At 55.2% G+C, this 17,241-nt stretch overlaps 3 protein-coding genes across 6 annotated transcripts in view; 2 read left to right on the forward strand and 1 right to left on the reverse strand.

The window, feature by feature from the left end:
- Positions 1 to 17,241, reverse strand: part of BET1L (Bet1 golgi vesicular membrane trafficking protein like) — a 30,831-nt gene that overhangs the window by 10,593 nt on the left and 2,997 nt on the right. Inside the window, exon 4 of one of the 3 annotated variants that reach the window (XM_057726511.1) lies at positions 3,177 to 4,362. The exons of 1 other annotated variant lie outside the window; for it this stretch is intronic. In XM_057726511.1, coding sequence (XP_057582494.1) covers positions 4,279 to 4,362 — 84 coding nt within the window. In that variant the 3' untranslated portion in view covers positions 3,177 to 4,278. Of the gene's footprint in view, positions 1 to 3,176; positions 4,363 to 14,704; positions 17,140 to 17,241 lie in introns of those variants that run through there. One more of the 3 variants, XM_057726509.1, reaches the window with a different exon arrangement.
- SCGB1C1 (secretoglobin family 1C member 1) lies at positions 7,515 to 8,972 on the forward strand. The gene is made up of 3 exons (XM_057726513.1): positions 7,515 to 7,577; positions 8,185 to 8,384; positions 8,810 to 8,972. Exons 1-3 carry the CDS (start codon positions 7,523 to 7,525, stop codon positions 8,840 to 8,842), a joined length of 288 nt encoding a protein of 95 aa, XP_057582496.1. The 5' UTR covers positions 7,515 to 7,522; the 3' UTR covers positions 8,843 to 8,972.
- On the forward strand, positions 10,494 to 13,263 carry CIMAP1A (ciliary microtubule associated protein 1A). 2 transcript variants are annotated; one of them, XM_057726507.1, is made up of 6 exons: positions 10,494 to 10,602; positions 10,783 to 10,983; positions 11,448 to 11,549; positions 11,727 to 11,848; positions 12,675 to 12,815; positions 13,174 to 13,263. In XM_057726507.1, exons 1-6 carry the CDS (start codon positions 10,494 to 10,496, stop codon positions 13,261 to 13,263), a joined length of 765 nt encoding a protein of 254 aa, XP_057582490.1. The 2 variants fall into 2 exon arrangements, with proteins under 2 accessions (XP_057582490.1, XP_057582491.1); XM_057726508.1 differs by lacking the exon at positions 12,675 to 12,815.

A 17,241-nucleotide genomic window follows, 5' to 3' on the forward strand; every position in this document is an offset into this window, starting at 1 on the left:
AATGTACACATTTACACAATCACTACCAAAATTCCAAAGATATTTCACAGAAACAAAACAATCCTCATACTTGTGTGGAGCCACAAAGAACCTAGAATAGGAACTTCCCTGATGGTCCAGTGGGTAAGACTCTGTGCTCCCAATGCGCGGTCCCAGGTTCAATCCCTGCTGAGGGAACTAGATCCCATATGCCACAACAAAGACACAGTGCAGCCAAAATAAACATTTTTAAAAAATTAAAAAAAGGACCCACTATACCCCAACCGACAATGATAAAGGAGAACAGGCTGGAGGCATCTCCCTCCCTGACTTCAAGCAACATTACCAAGCTACAGTCACTAAAAAAAAAACTGTGGAATTGGCACAGGAATGGGCACAGAGACCAGAGGAACAAAATAGGGAACCCAGAAATAAACTTACAGGTATGTGGTCAGTTAATTCGTAAGAACGGTGCCAAGAACATACACCAGGGAAAGGACAGTCCCCTCAATAAACAGTGCTGGGAAAACTGGACGCCACACAGCAAAGAACAACACTGCACTCTGTCTACACCACACACCGACTGAAAACCCACAATTTTCCACACCAAGCCCTTCCCTCCCTGGGTCCTCTGAAGATGGACCCCCACAGCCAGTCGCACACAGGACACTTCTCCCCACTCTTTCTGTATCTTTTCCTTCAGCAGCTCCGCCTCCCAGCAGGACCTGAGGATGCCCGGCCCCTGTCAGTGTGGATGCAACCCCGCACTGCCCGGAAGCTGAAGCCCTGCATGGTCCTGAGACCCAGCTCTACACTCGGAACTCGGGTCAGCAATGTGGGCGAAATGCCCCCTGCGGGCCATCTGGGAACGGCAGGCAGCGCACGCTCCACCTCAGCGAGTCCCCAGTCCCTTCAGCAAGGGCTGGGGTCCCAAAATCAGCCCCTGAAAATATCTCTCTGAAGACCTGTTCTGCCCATTTTCCAAAGCACAGAGTGCCTCCTTCCTGGTCTCCACCCTGAATTCCCTTCCGGGAATGTGGAAGGTCTGCGGCTGCAGCAGCACGTGTGATCTGATCCTTGTAGAGGCAGGTGACAGGTGCCCACAAGTGCCAGGTTGTAGTTGACAAACCTTCCTCTGCTGCAAACTCTGATGTTTCAGTCTTTCGTCCTCAATGTGTGTTGGGCACATGTACTTGGTTCGACAACAATTTTGTCAAGCCAGCCAGGAGTCTGTGCCTATGGTGGATCGACCCCAGCTGGGGCAGCCCCTTCCCTGAGTCCCCAGTAGCTGCCAGAGCTCAATTTGCTTCAGGGAACTCGAAGGGACTCTCCCCGACAGGCGCTGGCTGTCCTGGCTTGAGGCTGTGTGGAGCCAAGAAATGTCCTGAGCTACGGTCCACACTCAGTGTCGTTTAAGGGTGAGTCGCTCCGGGTTGTGCAGGTTGGGAATTCTACCTGCTCCATCTTGGTTCATTCCACTGTGAGAAGTAAGCCACCCTGGGCCGGTTCTCTTTCGGTAGCTGGGCTAATCTGTTTGGAGGCCTCCATCTGGGAATGGGAGTGGAATTTTTGGACTACACCTCATCTGATCTCTCGTCTGTGCGATCTTATTTGTTGTTTGTGTGTATGTGTGTATCAGTACTTGCACTGGCTGGTTGAGCCTTCTCTGGTAACGGAGCTCACATGTGACAACACCAGAGTATTCTTCCCTATTGCAATGGCTTTGCTTACGGCAGAGCAGTGGTTGGGACTAAGGCCTGGTCATTTGGCCCCACCACGGATGGGGCATTGGTTGGGAATCTCCCTTTCTGGGCCTAGGGAATTGCAACCCTGAGAGACTGTTCTGCATTGGTCTGCTGTTTGCTCAATATTTCACAACACTGGCGGCGAGTAATTAAGTGTGGGTGATCAGAGCTCTGTTCCATCTTGTCGTCCCCTAGGGTATATTTGGCAAAACTGGAAAATCTTCAGCTATGCTCCCATGAATAAAAGAAAATGGTATTTTATTGCAACCCTGCTTGGTCTCAGTACTCCTTGGGATCTGGAGAACAACGGTTCTAAATTATAACACCATCTTTCAACTAGAAAACACAGCAGGACGTTTGACTGTTTCTGTGTGAATTTCCAAAGGTTAGTGTACGAAGCAGGTCTGCTGTCAACTACAAACTGGCACTTGCCACGGGCACCTGCCATCTGCCTCTACAAGAATCAGATCACACGTGCTGCTACAGCTGCCGACCTTCCACATCCCCGCAAGGGAATTCAGGGTGGAGACCAGGAAGGAGGCACTCTGTGCTTTGGAAAACGGGCAGATGGAACAGGTCTTCAGATAGTTAGATGTTTTCAGGAGCTGATTTTATGAGCCCAACCCTTGCATCTCCTCATAACTAGAAAAGCACTAAATCCCTACAAGGTGACGTCTGCTCCTCGTGACTAGCAGAAACCCCCTACAAAAATATGTGTTTGATTGCATGTACTTCTCCTTCACCAAGATTATATATATACTAATCTTCCCCCTGCCTCTTTGGAGCAGTTTCTCAGAGCTATCTGAGATGCCGCCTCCCGGGCTGCAGGCCTCATTTTGCCCCAAATAAACTCAACTCGCAACTCTCACATTGTGCTTTTTTTTTTTAAGTCTACAGGTTTATTGCAAGAGCCAAGCAAGAGAACAGGTGGCTCATGCGCAAAACACGGGGACTCCCTGACGGTTTTGGGGGAAGAGGTTTTAAAGGCAAAATGTGGGGTAAGGGCTATACTGTGCAACTTCCTTCTGATTGACTGGCGGTGAGGTAACAGGGCGGTGCGCCAGGAATCTTGCACTCAGCCAGAACTTACCGTCCTCCACCTTAGTTCCTGCAGAACTCAGAGTTGTATTGCTATGTACATCTCTTGAGGAGGAACCAGGACCCTGCCTCACCGCTGCTCTGTTGCTAGTTGACTACTCCTCCTTCATTTCTGCATTCCCTCCCTTCCCTAATTAGTAACTGTTTGAATCTGTCCTTTGGACCTCAGGGAAGGTCTAGGAGGCTGAAGCCTTTTTCCTACAAACGAGAAACAGGGGACATGGAAAGGCTTTTGTAGCCAGAGGGCCCCACAGGGTCCTGCTTGGTTTCAATATTTTTCATCATAACTTGATGAATAGTTATTGATAACATGGCATTTCTTCCAAGATATATGTAATGTGAAGACAGTGATGTTGATGTTAAAAAAAGGTATTTGTTTTTAGCTTTATTGAGAAAAAAAACGTTAGCTCTAAATCATATAAGGTGTAAACGATTTTCAGATGTGATAGTTATCCAGGGGAGGAGCCCCTCTAGGAGAATTTGATGACTGAATGAACTCAGTGTTTCTACTAGAAAAGCAGCCATTTTCAGCCCTGGCTCAACAACAAGGTGAGTCAGACAGTCTGACCTACTGATTTGTCTGATATCTTCAGTATTTAATAGCTGTAATATTTCTGAGCAAGAACAGAATGTCACATATTTTCATGAGGGCACCTAAGGTCACAGGGCACAAATAAATGTTCAAAAACTAGAAGAAAGCCTTTGCAGATGGTGGTGATGAGTTCCATAATTTAACAAACTTGATCTTGGTATTTGCACGTCTGTGAAAATTATAACCAAACACATTATGAATTGATAAAACCTGGTGGGTCTTTTTTAAGAACATTTTGACTGTAATTTTCCATCAAAAGAAGATCCACGCCTACGACGTTAAATGAATGCAGAAGCGATCTGTCCCTCCCCACTAGCCAGACCCAGCCTGAAAACAGAAGGCTGGGAGCCTCCCGGGGCTCAAAGTGAGATAAAGCCAAGTGGAGCCATGGGGAGCCTCCAGCACTAGTGCTAAGTGAGTGGCTGCTGTTTTTTGTGTTTTTGTTTTGTTTTGTTTTTTAATAAATTAGTTACTTATTAGCTGCATTGGGTCTTCATTGCTGCACGCGGCCTTTCTCTAGTTGCAGCGAGCAGGGGCTACTCTTTGATGCAGTACGTGGGCTTCTCATTGAAGTGGCTTCTCTTGTTGCGGAGCTTGGGCTCTAGGTGCATGGGCTTCGGTAGTTGTGGCACACAGGCTCAGTAGTTGTGGCTCACGGGCTTAGTTGCTCCATGGCATATGGGATCTTCCCAGACCAGGGATTGAACCCATGTCCCCTGCATTGGCAGGCAGATTCTTAACCACTGCGCCACCAGGGAAGCCCCGTGAGCAGCTTTTGTTGTGCTGTATTTTGCTTGCAGATGGGTGATGTCGCAGCTTGAGCAAATGCTGGTGAGAATGAGGCAGAGAGAGATGACAAAGCCTTCACTTGGGGAGAAGTGACAGAGGAGGGTTGCCATTGCTGTGTGTGAAGACAGGTCCTCTCTTGCAACAGGAAGAAACACAAACCTGGAAATGAAGGCAGGTTGATAGATTTGGTGATAAGACTATGTGTAGTTTTTCTTTTTTTCTTTTTTAATATTTATTTATTTGGTTGTGCCGGGTCTTAGTTGTGGCAGGCAGGCTCCTTAGTTATGGCTCATGGGCTCCTTAGTTGTAGTATGTGAGCTCTTAGTTGCGGCCAGCATGTGGGATCTAGTTCCCTGAACAGGGTTCAAACCCAGGCCCCATGCATTGGGAGCACGGAGTCAGCCACTGCTCCCCCAGGGAAGTCCCCTGTAGTTTTTCTTCTGATCTATTCAGTAGCTTAGCAAAATAAGAGCTGAGGCCCAGGGGTAAGACAGGAGGGACAGTGTGACAAAACCCACCTCAAAGTATGTGAGCACACCGATCCTGGGAATCTAGAAGTCATGGGCAACACTAAGGCCCCACCAAGGCGAGGTCAGCACACTCTGCTGAGTAGGCAGGTGGAGAGGAAGAGGTGGCGTTAGCCAGTGTCAGGGGAGAGGGCGGGAGGGGAAGGGAGTTCGAGTGTAAGCAAGGCCATGTCCATGAGCACATCACCACAGGTCCAGGCTGGGGGCCCTGGATATGTGCAGGACTGTAACAGTCGGCCAGAGCAGTTCTTGAGTAACCGCTGGGCACCAGAGGCAGTGAGCTGAGGGACAGGACATGGCCAGAAGCAGGGGCATTTGAAACAGAAATTGAGAAGGGAGTGCAGTTATTGCTATTGCAAAGACCAGGGAATAACCCTGACAATGACTGACTGAGGTGGGTGGAGGGAAGACCACAGGAGGGGAGGAGGCCAGGGGAATGAGGGTCAAGGTGTGAGACGGGTTAGCTATGTGCATAGCAAAGTCACCTAGAATGGTATCCGGAGGAGTGAGCAGAGCAAGACAGAACTGAGATGCTCAAATCCTCAGCAGCTGTGAGAGATTGCTGGGGATTCCGTAACTGACAGTGCCTGCAAAGGGCTGCAGGAGCAACATCTAATAGCATGCGATTCCAGGGCACTGGGGTTTGGGGAAAAAGAAAAACCACAATCTGAATGTAGTAAAAGAGGGCAAGCAGTCTACCTTTCCAGTCTGATCAGCTGCTGGAGGGGGGTGGGGGGGGGCAGCAAATTATGCTCAAAGACTGAGATTGTCTTTGCCAATAGTTAAACACAGGTTCACTGTTGGAATTATAATAATTGCACAAGCCAAGAGCATACAGGATGTCTCTTCATAATAAGTCAATAAAGAAATAACATAATCCAAACAAATGATAGATTAATTACACTGTCGTTCCACACAAGGGGAGATGACAGGAATAAAGTCCACATTCAGCTGAGATGTACCTTTTCTGTGAGGTTCTCGAGAGAATCGGCTTAATCAACCAGGAGTGGACATCCAGTGCCCTGTTGCTAGGGAATGACCCTGACACAGCTCACTTCATTCTTAAGTCAAACAACGTTACTTCCAAAAAATCCTTTTTTTGGTCTTTGTCATAAACAAGTGGATTAAAACAACTTCACCTAAGTCATAAAAAAGTGCATTTTAAATCATATCAAACCAACACACAGGACTCTGGAGATACGGAGAAAAGTGGAGAAGACGGGGCACAAATGCTGGTTGGATGGTCTCCACTGGGGCTGGAGAGAGTCAGAAGGACAGATATTCAGGCCCCGCCCCCAGGGACCCTGCTTCTATGGGGCTGGACTATGTCAAAGCCCAGGGACAGCACTTTTAAACATCTCTCAGGTGACCCAGCAAGCAGCCAGAGGACCACTGAGTTAACGACAGAGATGGGTCCATCAGAGCACAACCAGAGCAAGGGCTGTCTCACTGACCAGAACCCCTCGGGCCTTTGGGGACGGGGAGGGCTCAAATTTGCCGAGTGCAGTCTCACCCATGCAGCCACATTGTTTTGTTAAGATGACCTCATTACACGTTATTTCTCCTATATTCGTGAAATTATGTGTGTAAGTTACACACATAACTATGTGTATAAGTATAGGTTATATCATCTATGGATTTTATTTCATGTTAGCAAAGGGGATTATAGACTACTTGTTATAAATGGATGCCCACGTGGATGAGAAGCTCTGAGTGCTGCATCTGTGGTCTGTGACAGACTCAGGGCCAGCTGCAGGCAAGTGAGGGGCAGGGTGACAAGCAGGGGCAGGGTAACCAACCCGGACAAGGCTGATCGGGAGGTTTGGCCAAGGTGCGAGTCAGGGCTGAGCGAGGAGCCCGCGGGGTCAGGTAGGGGCTGAAACCCTGGGTCCCCACAGGGGCCCTGCTGGAGAGCAGGCCTGTCCTGCAGGATGCCATTGGCCACCAGGTGGCAACATGGAACAGGAGAAGAGGGGCCCGGGCCCACGGCATAAGGGCCAGGACTGCAGCACTGCTCTTGGGATGATCTGGTTGTGGGCCCACTTGTCCCAGCCCCCTTTCTCCATCATAGAATTGGACTATCTCCCCCAGATCCTAGACTTCTCCAGGCTAGATGACCACAGGAGGAAGCCGAGTCAGACTGCAGCCCTTCCTCACTTCCTGCAAGTGACCCAGAGATGGATGGCCCAGCTCCTCGCCTTTCAGTCACTCTCAGACCAACCCTCCATCCCCTGGAGGCTGCCACCAACTCCAGGCCTCCTGTGGCCCTGGGCCCATCTCCTACCACCCAGATCTGCAGGTCCCAGGAAACGCCCATGAAGTCCCCCACCCCTCTGCACCCACCTCTGCCCCAGTGGAGACTTCCAGGCTGTCTCAGGGCTCAGAGCCCAGTGCTGGCCCACGAAGCACGTTGAATGGAGGGGGGATTCCCACCCCAAAACAAAGGCCTGGGCCCAGCCCAAGAGGCTGCCACTCTCAGCCACAAGCCAAGCAAGGCCAAAGGCCCTCAGTGCCCCCACCCACATCATCCTTCTTTACTGACCAGACACATGTCGCGCCCTTACCTATGTCCACTCACCCCAAATGGTTTGCCAACCACCACACACAGCACCCCAGGGCTCCTGCTGCTTGGCATCCCCTGCAGGGCCGGGGGTGAGGACACACCCTCGGCTGCCCCACCTGTGTGCTCACTGGCCAGGCCCTGATAGGCAGGTCAGACCCGCCCCCAGCACAGGTGCCTGTAAGGCATAAAGCTGGCTGACGCAGCTCCTGAGGAACCTCCGCTACCTGCCATGAAGGGGAGCAGCGCCCTCCTGCTAGCGTCCCTCACCTTGCTCTGCACCTGTGGTGAGTCTGTGCACTGCCAGGTGCTTCCAGCACAGTCGGGGGGCCTGTTGGGGGGGATGGGCGGGAGCCTGGGAAGCTAGGAATCCAGGTGCTGGGCCCCTCAGTGATTGGTGCCCACCTTCCCAGGCACCCCAACCCACCTCCACCACAGAACACGGATGTGGGCAACAACCCTGGTACCCTTGGCAACCCCAGTCCCCAGGCAACCCTGCCCCAACCCCAGCCCAGCTCCAGCTTCTGTCCCAGCCCCTGTGTCATCAGCAAGCCCAATATCACAAACCAACCCAGCCCAGGCTGACCTTGACCCTGATCCAAGCTCCAGGTCAGGCAACCTCACGTGGAGGGGAAATTCCCACCGAGTCAGAGGCTTGGCCTTCCTTCCTCAGTGACATCAGGGAACCCGGAGTGGAAAAAGGCAGCTGAGGTTAGGGTGCCAAGAGGGCTCTGCGGGCAGGGGGAGTTAGGGAATGCTGTGGAGGAAGATCTGGACCAGGTGAGGTGGGCATTGCTGGGGAAGGTCTGGAGACCACCGAGGTTGGAGGTGGGCAGTCCGGGATTGAGGTTGGAAAGAGCCCTGCCCTGGTGTCCTCTCACCCCCACAATGCAGGGCTGGCCACAGGGGAGGACAGCGACGAGGTATTCATGGCCTTCCTGCAAACGCTGCTGGTGGGGTCTACCGAGGAGCTCTATGAGGGGCCCCTGAGCAAGTATGACATCAATGAAGATGCCAAGGCAGCGATGACTGAGCTCAAGTCCTGCATAGATGGCCTGCAGCCCGTGCACAAGGAGGAGCTGGTCAAGCTGCTGGTACCACAGCGGGGGGGCACCCCATTCCGTAAAGGCCTGCAGCCCTAGCAGGACCCACAGCCCTACTCCTCAGGCCCTCTACCAAATGCCACAGCCCCTCATCACCCACCCAGTGCAGCAACTCCATGCCCCACCACCCCACAGACACCCTGACCTGCCTCAGCCAGCAGAGGTGGACATCCCAGACCTCACTGTCTACAGAGCAGCCCTCAGCCTCGTCCCACCTGCACACACACAAATGCACAAGCACATGAGCAGGCCTCGCTTCCCCAGCTGCTGGGAGGGGACTGGCTGCGATGTGCCAGAGCCCACCATCTCCCCAGACACTGGCCTGGGCCTGTTTGCCTGGAGCTGTGGCTCTCTAGTTACTGATCACCAGGCACGGGACCCCCAGGCCTCTTGGCCCACATGTGTCTGCCTTCCAGGTGCAAGTGCTGGGCAGTCAGGATGATGCCTAATGGACCCCAGACGTGGCTCCAAGCAGCCATAGGACCAGCTGCGCAGCAGCCATGACGATAACACCCTGTGACTTTCCTGTGCATGAATTTATCCTCAAGCCATCCAATCAATAAAGCCTCCTGTAGTTCAGGCTCTGGCTCCTATCTCTCCTCTCCCCACCCTCAGGGACACACTACAGGCTCAGAGAGACTCACATACTTAGGGTCCCGTGAGTGCAGCACTCACGTGCAAGTAACCCCACATGGAGGACAGACTCACCGATGGAAATCCAGGCAGACGCCCCTGTAGGCAGGTGGACAAAGCAAGACAGACAGACAGGCAGATGTGTGGATACAGGGAGGCATCAGGACATGAGGAGGTCTGCTGCAGGCAGAGGTGGGAGGCAGGGGCAGGGGCTCAGAGCAGGGAGGCGCAGAGTCCCAGAAAAAGAAAGTGGCCAGGGCTGGGGGAACAGGCTGGGTAGCGGTGCTCTGCATCTGAAGATTATCGTTTCGAGACAGTAAATGTGCACAATATACACATGACGGGGCCCGGGGGTTGAAAAGCCATCCAAGAAAAGAGCCGGAGCCCCAGCCAGAACCCCAAGAGGAACCTGCTAATGAGGGCAGGTTCCAACAGGTGGGCGCAGCCAGCGTGGTGCAGGAACGAGAGCAGGGTCAAAGGTCCCTCAGGAGAGCAGCAGCTCCCCATGCCAACTCCTGCTCCCCCAACCAGGGCAGACCCTACCACACCCTGGATCCCAGGATCCTCAACAGCCACAGACTTCCTGAGCCTCCGCTCAGCGGTCTCCACCGGGGGCAGCACTGAGTAGGTTCCGCTCTGCCCCTGAGGACCTTACTCCTTGGCCACTCTGGCTCTGGGCCCATAGCCTCATTATTACTAGCCCAGGACCTAGCTGTCCCCTTCTTGCCCTCCACGCCTCTGTCCTGCACCCTGCAATGAGGAGCAAGCAAAGTCCTGGGTCCCAAGCCAGGCCTGGCGAGGGTGGGGGTCCCTCGGGCTGAGGCCACTGTTTCCATCACACAGACAGTGATCTAGAACACACCACCCCACAGAGCCACATTCTAGAGCTCAGGGGCCAGGACCCTCCCCAATTCTCAAAGCCCCCAGGGGAGAGGAGAGAGAGGGAGAGGCCTTCCTCTCCATGTTCCTTTTCCGGAACTCCTTGGCACCGAGGCTGGTGCGACGGGACCGCCTCTGAGAAGTCTCGGTCCATAGGTTGCTCTGAGCACTGCTCCTGGACCAAAGAGGTGAGGGCCCCTCCAGGGTGGGCCCCTCCCCACCCCAAGGCACGGTCTCCTCCAAGAAGCTCCCCCCCTTTGCCCACTGCTTCTTGCCCTGTCACGCCCAAGGTCCTGTGAGCAGGAGGACCCTGCGCAGACCCCCTTAGAGCCAACGGGGGGTGGTCCGTGAGTGCTGCGGGAGACAGCTCCCACGGGATTGTCTGCAAAGCCTGAGGCTCCTCCTCTTGGGGGACTGGTACGGCAGAGCGAACCCACTGCGCTTACGTCTGGGCCCCAACTCGAGACCCCGCTGAGGAGGCTGTGGCCTGCAGTTCTGCCTGTCAGTGGGGGCAAAGGCAGCGATTAGGGTGGAGGGTCTGTGCCTCCCAGTACCTGGTCACCCTCCCATCCATGGACAGAGCCGGCCATGGCAGAGGAGGTATGGGTGGGCACCTGGAGGCCCCATCGCCCCCGGGGGCCCATCATGGCCCTCTACAGCAGCCCTGGACCCAAGTATCTGATTCCACCCACCACGGGTAAGCACTTGGGAGCCTGGGAGGGGGCAGTGGGGTGGCAGGACCCAGGTCTGGGGTGAGCCTGAGGAGGGCCGGGGCCCATCCCTGACTCCCGCTCACCAACCCCTCTGGAGTCAACGGAGGGTTGGGAGGAGAAGGGCAGGGTCTGGCTCCAGGCTGCTCAGAGCCCCGGCCCCACAGGCTTTGTGAAGCACACGCCCACCAAGCTGCGTGCACCGGCCTACAGCTTCCGTGGGGCCCCCATGCTTCTGGCAGAGAACTGCTCCCCAGGGCCCCGCTACAGTGTGAACCCTAAGATACTGAGGACTGGCAAGGACCTCGGCCCCGCCTACTCCATACTGGGGCGCTACCGCACTAAGACCACGTTGACCCCTGGCCCTGGTGAGGGACCCTGGCCCAGCCCCAGCCCTGTCCAACCCTGTTGGTGGCCACTGCAGGCCTGGTGGGGCCCGGGTGTGAGGGGTGCAGCCGTCCTCACCTTCCTGACCCACCTTTCTCCTCATGAAGGGGTACCATCAGGCCTGCAGGTGACCTGAGACCCCAGTGCAGCCTCTGAGAGCCTGGTGCCCAACTCTGACCTGGGCCTTCCTTGGCCGGAGTCACCGCACCAGGCCCACGTCAGACTCGCCCTCCTCCTCAAAGCGGCCCCTGCCTCCCCCATCCCTGCAGCCAGCATGTCCATGCTGGACATGCCCTGCACAACCCTGGCCACCACCCACTGAGGCCCAGAGGCCCCAAGCCTGCACCGTCAGGGTCCCCCTTGAGCAGGGCCGGGCATCTGTTCAGGTCTGTTGGATAGTCCTCACCCTCACAGCACCCACACTCTTCCTTCCCCCCCACCCCAGGCGACTACTTTCCAGAGAAATCTACCAAATATGTGTTCGACTCAGCACCCAGCCACTCCATTTCTGCCCGAACCAAGACCTTCCGAGTGGACAGCACCCCAGGTCTGCAGCAGCCCCAATGGCCCATGGTTGACAGGGTTGGGATCCCGGGTAGGGCAGGTGAGGGGGGCCAGCCTAATGGCTGGTCTCCTGGAGGTGAAAAGCACAGAAAAGAGCCCAGTGGAGACTCTGGGCACAGGATTCTGTCCAGCATGAGACTCAATACTTGTGCCCCGACAGGCCCCGCCGCCTACATGCTGCCCGTGGTGATGGGACCACACACAGTTGGCAAGGTCTCCAAGCCCGCCTTCTCCATTAAAGGCCGCAGCAAGCTGGGCAGCTTCAGTGACGACCTGCACAAGGCAAGGGTCACCCGGCTGGGGCAGTGCACTCCTTACCCCCGAGAGAGATGGCCCACCTGGCCCCTATCCCCAGAACCTAGGACCCACCAGCCTGACCCCCATCCTCCTGAAGGCCCTCCGCTCTTCACCCTCTTGGAGACTGCCACACATCTGGCCCTACCCCTATTGGTTTACATCCCAGAGGTGAAGAGGGGCAGACAATGGACAAGGACGAAGAGGCCAAGACTTGGCATTGGGACTGATGGTGCTGAGGAGAGACGCACAGGGATGGGTGTGTGGGTGCTGCTTGAAGGGTGAGGAGCAGTCTGAGGCAGGGTGGAATGCAGGAAGAAGCTGAGAAAGGAGAAAAATAAGCTGCAACATATTTTGGGGAGGGTTCTGGCTGCAGAAACAGCCAGTGCAAAGGCCCTGAGGTGCTTGTGTGCCCGGGAGCTTGGGGAGACTGGCAAGGTGGCATCACAGGACCGCTGACCTCACCAGCCCAGCCCAGCCCAGCCCACGGCCCTTGAGTCCCCAGCTGGGAAGAGCCCTCTCACACACACTCATGGAAGGGACAAGTCTGGGGCTGGCACAGTCTGGGGTGTCATTGCCACGGCAAGGCTGAAGGGAGGGTGACATCCCACAGAGAGAAGGGCCCCACAGCACTGGGGTCTTCTCCCATGATGTGGCCATTCTTTGGAGACAGAAGGCCCCCCCCCCCCCCCACCGCCACACACACACACACAGTGACTTGGGGCCTGAAACCCACTGTCTGACGCTGGCCCCTGCCCTCTAGGGTCCCACGCCCTGGCAGGCTGAAACTGTCTGAGCCTCTTTCACCTCCCAGACCCCAGGTCCAGCGGCCTACCGCCAGACCGATGTCCGGGTGACTAAGTTCAAGGCTCCACAGTACACCATGGCTGCCCGGGTGGAGCCCCCAGGGGACAAGACCCTCAAGCCAGGACCAGGAGCCCACAGCCCTGAGAAGGTCTGTCAAGAGCACAGCCCAGAGGGTTGGGGTGGGGCGGGTGGGGGGTGACACGACCCAGAGGGGTGGGGTGGGGAAGGGCCTGTAAGCCTGCGAGGGTCACGGTGGCCAGGCCCCCTCAGAAGGCCATGCATTCCAGCAACAGCCCTTTCCCCAGCTGGCATGTTCTGTGCCCCTGGTGTCCAGACACTGGTGACAGTAAGTGCTGCTGAGCATCACCACACACGAGGCTCTGTGGTCAAGCCTGGCAGTGTGGACCTCCTGCTGGTCACCTTGACCCAGGGTTTGGGGGTGGTGCATGCAGAGCCTACAGGGTAGGGGCAAGGGTGCTGGCTCCTTACAGCCTTTCCTCTCCCAGGTGACAATGACCAAGCCGGGCGCCCCCATCGTTACCTTTGGCATCAAACATTCTGACTACATGACACCCCTGGTCGTGGACATGGACTAGCCCTGGCCCCACACCACCAATCCCCCCGAGCCTCCGCACATCACGTTCCCCCAACGACAGCCTGCCTGAGCCCAGGCTCCGGGCGCCTCCTCCACCAACTGGGCTGCAGCTGGCCTGGCGCCGCAGAGCAGAGCATGCATGTTTGGACGATTGTGATCGATTATTTTTTCTATGCTTTCCCACTTGCTGAATTTGTTTCCCGCTGTGCCAAGATATATAATAAATCACGGATTCCATTAGCAATGGTTTGTCTTGGGGAACGATCAATCTTCCAGAAAAGGGCAGCCACATGCAATCACGGTAGCCTGTAGAGGGTCCCACCCCAGCTCCCCACGACCAGGGGTCTCAGCAGAGGGGAGGCTCCGCGGCACCAGCACCGCTACGCCTGCCCTGCTGATTCTGCCTTGAGCCCTGTCCCCCGCTGTTTGCTGTAGCCTCCAAAGACGGTCACACCTGCATGCGTCCTCTCCCACATGGACCTCTCCCTGTGTGACTGACTCTCCCCTGCTGAGAGATCGAGTCTGTGTCCCTTCCCTGGAATCTAGAGTAGAACCTGTGACCATCCTGAATAAAGTGATGCTATGTGACTTCTGAAGCCAGGCCATGCAACACACAAAGGCAACCATTTCTGCCTGGACGTCCCCCTTCCCTTCGCTCACCTTCACACCAGCCGCCAAGCTGTGAGGTAGCTCAGCACACATGGTGAGGCAGAGAACCCAGCTACCCCTACCGCAGCAATGACCTGCAGATGTGTGTGAGCCTGCAGGGGGTGGCAGTGTCAGCCTCTCATCTCCAAAAGGAGGCCTTAACATCCTAGAGCAGAGACAATTGTCCTTGCTTGCCTCTCTCAAATCCCAGCAGTAACCATGAGACAAACTATTACTGCAATCCTAAGTGACTATGTTTGAATGTGATCTGTTACATATCAAAGATGACACAGGAAGCACAGGATGTGGGCAGGGAAGAGCATCTGAGATGGGATGAAGAGGGGTGCTTCCGGAGGGTGCCCTGAAGTCCAACGCCAGCCCTGAGGAATGAAGTCTAACCTTGACACTAGCCCTAGGCAGGCAGCTCTGTCACCCCTTGGGACTGCCAGCTGCAGCTGTACAAAGCACAGTACAGCTGACCCCTGCTCAGCTGTGACCATGTCAGGCTACGTGTTCTAAATACCTCACATGTATTCCTTTAATCCTGAAGAGGCAATGCTATCATCTTCCCCATCTGAGTCACAGAAACTTGGGCAAAGAAAGGTCCAGCAGTAGGAAGTGGTAAGCCCGTGTCTCCCTTTCTAAGGGGATGAGTGAGGAGGGGAGCAGGGCCCAGGAGAAGGAAAGCAGCAGAGTCGAGACCATTAGCGCCCACAGCCAGTCTATGGGCCAGAATCACTTCCAGACAAAACGATCTGAAGCCCCCAAGAAATGAAAACAGCAAAGGCTATGTGTTTAGTTCATCATGAAGCTGTTTATTCCAAAGTTTTATTGCTAAATGCCTTGTCCTTGACTTATGGGATAGAGCCTGGCAGTTTGTCCTCATCTGGCACAGAGGGGGCCCCAAGTCCTTCTCTGTTTTATGGTCTCCAGGATCAACGTCAGCAAACCCCACTTATCCACAGAATTAGGTGCACAGTGTACAGGGCTGAGCAGGAGGGTGAAGGCCCCACAGGAAACCCTGCTGACACAGCGGCTGCAGAGTTGCCACGCCCCCTTCAGGAATTCATCTAACACAATAAGAAGCAAAAAGGGAAACCAGAGAGAACCTAAAACCCAGACCTAAATAGCTGGAAGGGCTGCAAAGAGCCATGGTAATAGAGACGTGGGGAGGCAGAGATGGAGACCTGAGGAGAGAACAACCAGAGACGTCAACCAGAGGTCTCAGAGACAGCAAAGCACTCCTGAGAAGGCTACCCTGAAACACAAAACTCTAAATTCCTGGTCTGCACAGCATGTAAGAGCATGGAGGTGGTGTGGGGGCGGGATGTGACAGCAGGAGTGGTTGCCATGGCTGGGCCACATTTTCAGGTTTGGGTGTATCTACAGTGCCTGCAGCAACCAGATGGAGACACTACAAGGACAGCAACTATTGAGCTTGGTTCAATGTGAAATGAGCAGAGGATGAAGCCAATGCCATGGTACACAGGATGATGGGGGTCAAGGCAAAACCACACGGGCTCATGAAGGACCGTCAAGGACGACAGGGAAACACCCAAGCCCTAGAGACATGGAGGCAAGTAAGCCAATCTCACTGGGTAAGAAAGAAGCACACACTGGAGGAACGGGGACAGTCAGAGCAGAGCACTCAGAGCAGACCCCTCCAGGAGGCTGAGTGACCCAGCCAGATACAGTGGAAGAGAGAAGGGCATGCGGGAAGCGTGTGAGGAGAGAGGCCAGGCCTGCTGAGTGGAGAATGAGGGAGAGGAGGAGGCGCAGGAGCAGCACCGCCAGAGGCGAGGTGCCCAGGGCCAGAGACCAGAGCAAGGTGGGGTGGCAGGAGCTGAAGGGCTCCACGCTGTGCAGGTAGGTGGACAGTGAGCCATTAGTCCTCAAGGAGTAGGGGGGTGGGGGGGCGTGACTAGGAAGGCAGAAGATCAGAACAAGGACAGGTAAGGACACAGAGCTAATGACTCATTTATTACAAGTGCTTTCTGTGAAGACAAGGGTACTGGGGTCTCACAGTGGGGTAAGAAGCCAGTGGTTCGGCTGGGCCTGTGGTTCAGTTCATGTGAGCAGCGAACTGACCAAGTGGGCATCAGAGGGCCCAAGGAGAGGTGGGCAGACACTGCAGGTAGAAGGGCCGGGCTTGGTGGAACCTGCCCCTTGACCCTCCAAAAGTGACCTGTAGTTCCTATTAAGAGTCCTTACCCAGAAGCCTCCTGTCTATACCCACAAAAGCCCCTCCTCACACCCTGCCTGACTCTGAAATGCCAGATGGACTTGTTTCTAGAGATCTGGTCTCCTGGAAACACCCCTCTGGTGCTGGGGAGATCCTGAATCCTGAGAATACGTCACTTTCTGCTCCTGGATACTTGGTTGGGAGATCACCAGGATCTGGACCCCACGCTTTCAGCAAAGTCTGCAGTTCCCTCTTCCACCCACAACCCCCTGCCCTTCCCTGAGGGTCTGGCTTCAGCCATGGGCCTAAGAGCAGAAAGAGGCCTCTTGGCCGGACCCTGGACTCTCACTGGTCCACGGAAGCCCAGCATCTCCAGCCAGGAGCAACTGCCATCCCTGGGCTGAGGACGCCCGGCTGGAGGTGACAGTGGTGAGCTGAGGTTCACCACCACACCCGCTTCCTGCATCACCTCCAGGCATCTCAAATACCAGATGTGGCCTTATCCAGATAAGGACAAGGTAGAGGAGCCTTGAGATGCTCAGAACCTTGAGGGCTGGCGAAAGGGCTGCTGTTCAAGGTGGCCGTCTCCAGGATTCCCAGCTGCTCTGCTTGGACCTGACTGCAGGGGCTTCTAGCACCCAAGATGGCAGAGAACGCTGGGCCTTGGCTACCCCATGGAGATGGGCCCCTTGCACACATGGGACCAGCTATGACGAGCTCACGGTGTCAGAGGCTCCCAGCCACACAGGAAGAAGATTCCTAAGCCACGATTAACATCACAAGGGAGTAGTTTGTAGGTAAGTCCTCTGGCGCCCAGGACGCCAGGCAAAGGAAGACCCTGGTTGCCTGAGGCACCTGTAGAAGCCAGCTCCCACTGGCTCACGTCCTTGCCCTTGACAGGAGGTAGGAGAGGATGAAGAAGGCCACGATCAGGCCCACGGCCATACCACACAGAAGCTTCCGGTTGTCTCGCCCAGACCGCGCCATTGTGGAAAAGCGCTTCACACTCCCCGTGAGTAGGCCTGTCATACTCGTGAAATCCGAGTCCTGAGGGAGGAATCCCAGCATTGTCACACAGTGGCAGGGGCCTGTGTGGGGGCCTGCACAACACACACATAGGTGGGGGCCTGCATAGCAGGTAGTGGGGAG

This window comes from Hippopotamus amphibius, chromosome 3, assembly GCF_030028045.1.
Source record: "Hippopotamus amphibius kiboko isolate mHipAmp2 chromosome 3, mHipAmp2.hap2, whole genome shotgun sequence".
Taxonomy (NCBI): domain Eukaryota; kingdom Metazoa; phylum Chordata; class Mammalia; order Artiodactyla; family Hippopotamidae; genus Hippopotamus; species Hippopotamus amphibius.

Excerpts from the sequence above, each read along its gene's own strand:
- SCGB1C1 (XM_057726513.1), top strand. The coding sequence starts at position 7,523 with ATGAAGGGGAGCAGCGCCCTCCTGCTAGCGTCCCTCACCTTGCTCTGC. Across the intron at positions 7,578-8,184 it reads CACCTTGCTCTGCACCTGTG|GGCTGGCCACAGGGGAGGAC; the intron begins GTGAGTCTGTGC and ends CCCACAATGCAG. Across the intron at positions 8,385-8,809 it reads AGGAGCTGGTCAAGCTGCTG|GTGCAAGTGCTGGGCAGTCA; the intron begins GTACCACAGCGG and ends TCTGCCTTCCAG.
- CIMAP1A (XM_057726507.1), top strand. The coding sequence starts at position 10,494 with ATGGCAGAGGAGGTATGGGTGGGCACCTGGAGGCCCCATCGCCCCCGG. Across the intron at positions 10,984-11,447 it reads CACGTTGACCCCTGGCCCTG|GCGACTACTTTCCAGAGAAA; the intron begins GTGAGGGACCCT and ends CCCCCACCCCAG. Across the intron at positions 11,849-12,674 it reads TCAGTGACGACCTGCACAAG|ACCCCAGGTCCAGCGGCCTA; the intron begins GCAAGGGTCACC and ends TTCACCTCCCAG.